Below are 4,630 nucleotides of genomic sequence, written 5' to 3'. Positions count from 1 at the left end.
TTCTTGCCATCAGTTTTTTGGACACAATTTTATATGGTAGCCCCCAAGGATCTGTTTCTACCTGATTGCATAAGTTGTCCCAGCTCTTTTTTTTTGTTTGTCTTTATTTCCCTCTTCAATTTTTTCTTTGCCTCTTTATATTCCAAACGTTTTGTTTCTCTTTGAGCTAAGTTTTCATCATGGCGACTCCTTTTGTATATTCTTCTGGCTGATAAGCATGTTGTTCTTAAGCTCGCAATATCCTGTGTCCACCAGAAAACAGGATTTTTCCCTCTACTATATTTACCTTTAGACATGCAGCTGTCACAGGACTTCTTTAGAAAAGTGTTCATACTTTCTACCCCCAGCTACCACATCCTTGCCAGAAATGGGATCTTCGGCTGATGTTAAAACTCTTGTGCTTTGTCGGATTATATTTCTTCCAGGCCCATCTTTCCCCATGACCATAGTGACTTGGTTCTGCCTGGCCCAACTTAACACTAAACGTTATATATTGGTGCAGGCTACCTGTATATTCGCCATTTCAGAACTTTCCAGTCTAGGACTGTATGACTAATTTCCTCCGAAATAAAAGTTACGTCAATGTGTGACTGTGCCAACCTACCATCTCTGTATATCCGCATGAACGTTGGTCTGTCACCGTTATTGCATGTCGTTAAGTTAAGAGATGCCGCAAGATCCACCAATGCCTGTCCTTTCATATCCTCTCTAGGATCGCCCCATACAGGGGACTTTGCGTTAAAGTCTCCTGCGACTATCACCGGGACGGTTGCACCTCTGATGCTCGTCTCGAGTCTACTCAAAAAAACTTCGAATCTATCGAAATCTGTGTTTGGAGACGAGTAACACGAATATATACGAATACCGCCTATTGTGACCCAGCAGAAACCAAGATCATCGGCCTGACTTGTTTCCAAGATTGGAAGGTTCGGATTCGTAACCACTTCGGCTGACCTACCTTCTTGGTCTTGAACCGTCCTTCTTTTTCTGTCCTGTTTCGGTACTGTTCACGTATAAAAAGTATTTTATACCTAAATGCTTTGCTGTGGTCTCCACGAGGTTTTATGCCACTCTTCCACCATCCACGTTTATCTGCATACACTTAATCATCATGTTGATGGGTGCCATCCTCTGTTCCAGGATCCCTATCGATATTTGCAAGCATATTTTGATCAACTTGCACTATACTCGATTTCACTTGCCTTGACTTTGTTATTATCCCGAACTCCTCGCATTTGTTTCTACTTGATTTGTAATCCACCGCTTTGTGATCATCGTTTCCACACCTACGACAAAGACTTGACCTATTTGGGCTAGTGCATAACTTAGCGAAGTGACTTATTACCAAACACTTATAACATATTTTCCTTTGCTCCCATATACGGACCCGGCAATTTGTGTAGCCCACTCTGAGACGCCCTACATCTAGTACTTTCGCTACTATCACTGTGGGTACCTTGACAATTCCAATTTTTTGTTCCCTGGAGACTGATAGCAAACTTTCAATTTTGACTGCGGCTGCCGTAATTCAATATGAAATACCCAGTGCTTCCACGATATCGTCTTCTTCTACCTGCTCGTCCATGTCGAGAACAGCGATCTTTTCCATCTGTTCTGAGACTTTCACTGCTCCTGGATTCTCTATAACCTTGGATATCACATCTACTAACAAATTTGAGTCGGGTATATCGCGCTATAGTTCAACCAGCAAATCTCCTATTTGTTTTTTCCTTATGTTTTGGACATTCCCTGCTGCCGATTTAAGCTTCCGCAGAACTTCTGAGTATGAGCTCTTACCCACCTTAACTAGAATTTCTGGGGGCCGTTTTCTTTTTCTATTTGCCTTAGCCCTAGCTTTCGTTGTCTGAGCTCCAATTGATCCCTGTATTTTAACCACTTGCCACTCTTAGTCACCATCAATATCCGTGGTTCCAATAACATAGCCGATTTTGTGTATATCATGCTTTGATTTTTCGTTCTTCTCGTCTTCATTGGATCTGCCTATTCTTGTTTCTACTTCGCTTTTCTGTTGCTGGGTATGAACTTCTGTCTCTGGCCATTGCTTGAGCAGGGTAAGCTGATTTTTCTGTGACTTCAGCATTTCTTTTATTTGGAGTTGTTGTTCTTCCTTCTTCTTCATCGCTTCCATTGTTTCTTTTATCTGTTCCAACTGTTCTCGTTGCTGTTGATGCAATTCTTTATTCTTTGTATACTGTATCTGCTGTTGCTGTTGAATCGTACGCAGCCTTTTATCGACAGCGTCTGTGGGATGCACTCTGCCAATTAACTTGTCCGCTTTAAGGAGGTCCCTAAAGCTTTTACCTAGGTCCTTTACCGCTTTTTTAATTTCCTATTTCGTTTTGGTTGCCAATGCCACTTCCTTTTCCACTTGCTCCAAATGTCTAGTCACTTCTTCTAAAGCTTTTTGTTAAGACTCTTCTGTCTGCGATCTGCTTATATTTGTCTTTTGCCTGCCAGAAGAGCATGCCGAGTCGGCTACTTTCAGTTTTTCCGCCAACTTTCCATCACAGTACCCTTTATCAGCGTGCTGAGTTGCTTCGGTCTGACTGGAATTCGACTCCTTTAAATCGATTAGTTCTGCTACCTTTATCACGCTTTGTTCGTTATTTAGAGTGTCCATCCCAACGGTTTGCAACTTGGGCAAATCACTACAGCACTATGTATACGTTGCGCATATGGTACTCTACGTATGCTCTTAATGTGGTGTGACACGTGCCGTAAATGGCAGTGAGTGACCTTTCCCGATATCTATTTAATGCCCGTATATCGGGAGATAAGATAGCGCGCACGCGTTGTTGCCGACGGCTTAATTACGGTCCGCACGGCGATTAATAAAGATAGCAATAGAAGTTACTGATCTGACCAACCGAGCCGCCATACTGATAGTATAATAATTGCAATTTAGATGTGTCCCAAAGGGGAGAATTTTAGTTAGGCCTACTCAAAATCGACGAAGGCCCGATCGCGCACTTTTTACCCGTTTTTTAGGGCTTCAATAGAAGCGAATCGGAATACAGTATCTGCTTTAAAAGCGTTAAAAATACCACGACGCGTAAACACGTCCGCCTACCTCGGATGCGCGCACGATATCCTTATAGGTGTACCTACATAATATATTAATTACAGGTCCACCGTCCACCACCACTGATGTTCACGGCTACTTTGCGTCTACATGAATAAATATTATTTCATCTACAAAATCGTTTATTTTAAATTGAAAATCGATTACCTATATATATATATATATAAGCAAATACTAAAATAATGAAACAAACATTTTTTGTGGCTCTTTAAAAATAGGGAAATCATGGTAATTGTAACTTTTGTGTAAGTAGTAACTAGTAACTTGCTGTCTCAAAAGGTTGCCGACCGTTAACCTAACCAATTGGTTTTTGTAAGGTTTTTGACCACATATTATTCCGAATTTAATCACTAACCGTTTTTGTTTGTAAATAAATTAACATCTTACTATACTAAATTGTAAATTATAATAAATTATATCAGCAATGTCCTAAAATGCTGTATAGAATACATCATTGACATATTTAATATGTATTATACGTGTAATATTATGTATTATATTAGGCGATGCATTTAACTCGAAAAATGTGTCATTTAAATATATATTATTTATATTTGATTTTTTAAATAAATTATAATAATATAATAATTACAGCTAAAGGTGTATGGATCGACAGTATATTTTATTATTCAAATACGACAGTTTTTAAAACTCTTTCTTTAACTTATTTATATTTTATTGGCTTTAAATTTATTATTTTACGATCTTTATAAAATAACTGGTTTGAACAATTTACAATGCAATGTTCATCAAGCGAGGCTCCAGGACTTTTAGTGCTGGGGCATAAATATAGATTAACAGGGTGAATATAACATATTTTACTCTAAGAAAAAATGTAACCCGTTTTTATTTATTTCTTGAAAGTAGTACGTCGTGTAACCAATAGGTAGGTATTATTTTTATCAGTAAAATAACTTAGATCGCTAATCGCCGTATTCTCGTCTTTAATACATTTTTTTCACTATTTAAATTTTTACCTATTCAAAATTCAATTTTGAAACTTTTCATTTTAAATTTTCAAATAAAAGCGTTTTTTACAAATAACTGAATAAGTGAGTTCGGGTTCTAATAACTAATGGGGCTAGGTAAATTGAGTCCGAAATACCGTTTTTGTGGTAAACTGAGTTCCGGATTTGAAAAGATATAAGGTAAACTGAGTCCTTGGTTATAATAGGTTTAGTTTCCAAAACAGCAAATTTTCCTTCTCACTTTTACAGGCTTAGTACTATCTGTTATGTTAACATAACTGGCATGGTCAAAAATATGCTTTTTTGCTTTTAATATCTAATATAATTCACATCGTTGTACATAAAAATCACAATTAATTAAATATATAATATACAAATTCAAGTCAAATTTTTTTTTTATTCATAACTATTTATTGTTGTTATGTACATGGTAAAAATTTATTTGATATATTCTTAACAAATTCTTGAAATATTTTTATTTTTATATTTCAACATTTCTTGTCTCAAAAAAAATTGTTTTCTATTGCTATTTTTTCATTTTAATTACCTACCTCTTTGT

At 37.0% G+C, this 4,630-nt stretch overlaps 1 protein-coding gene across 1 annotated transcript; it reads right to left on the bottom strand.

Annotated features, from left to right (window-relative positions):
• Positions 1-1,906: 1,906 nt before the first annotated feature.
• LOC113557801 (serum response factor homolog A-like) lies at positions 1,907-2,641 on the bottom strand. Its single transcript, XM_026963350.1, has 2 exons — positions 2,472-2,641; positions 1,907-2,309 (listed from the first exon to the last, which is right to left on the bottom strand). The coding sequence occupies exons 1-2, from the start codon at positions 2,639-2,641 to the stop codon at positions 1,907-1,909; spliced, it is 573 nt and encodes a 190-aa protein (XP_026819151.1).
• Positions 2,642-4,630: the final 1,989 nt, after the last annotated feature.

The sequence above is a fragment of the Rhopalosiphum maidis genome, chromosome 3, assembly GCF_003676215.2.
Source record: "Rhopalosiphum maidis isolate BTI-1 chromosome 3, ASM367621v3, whole genome shotgun sequence".
NCBI lineage: Eukaryota > Metazoa > Arthropoda > Insecta > Hemiptera > Aphididae > Rhopalosiphum > Rhopalosiphum maidis.
This window is presented reverse-complemented; position numbering and strand designations above follow the sequence as displayed.

Excerpts from the sequence above, each read along its gene's own strand:
- LOC113557801 (XM_026963350.1), bottom strand. The coding sequence starts at position 2,641 with ATGGACACTCTAAATAACGAACAAAGCGTGATAAAGGTAGCAGAACTA. Across the intron at positions 2,310-2,471 it reads TCGGCATGCTCTTCTGGCAG|GGACCTCCTTAAAGCGGACA; the intron begins GCAAAAGACAAA and ends TAAAAGCTTTAG.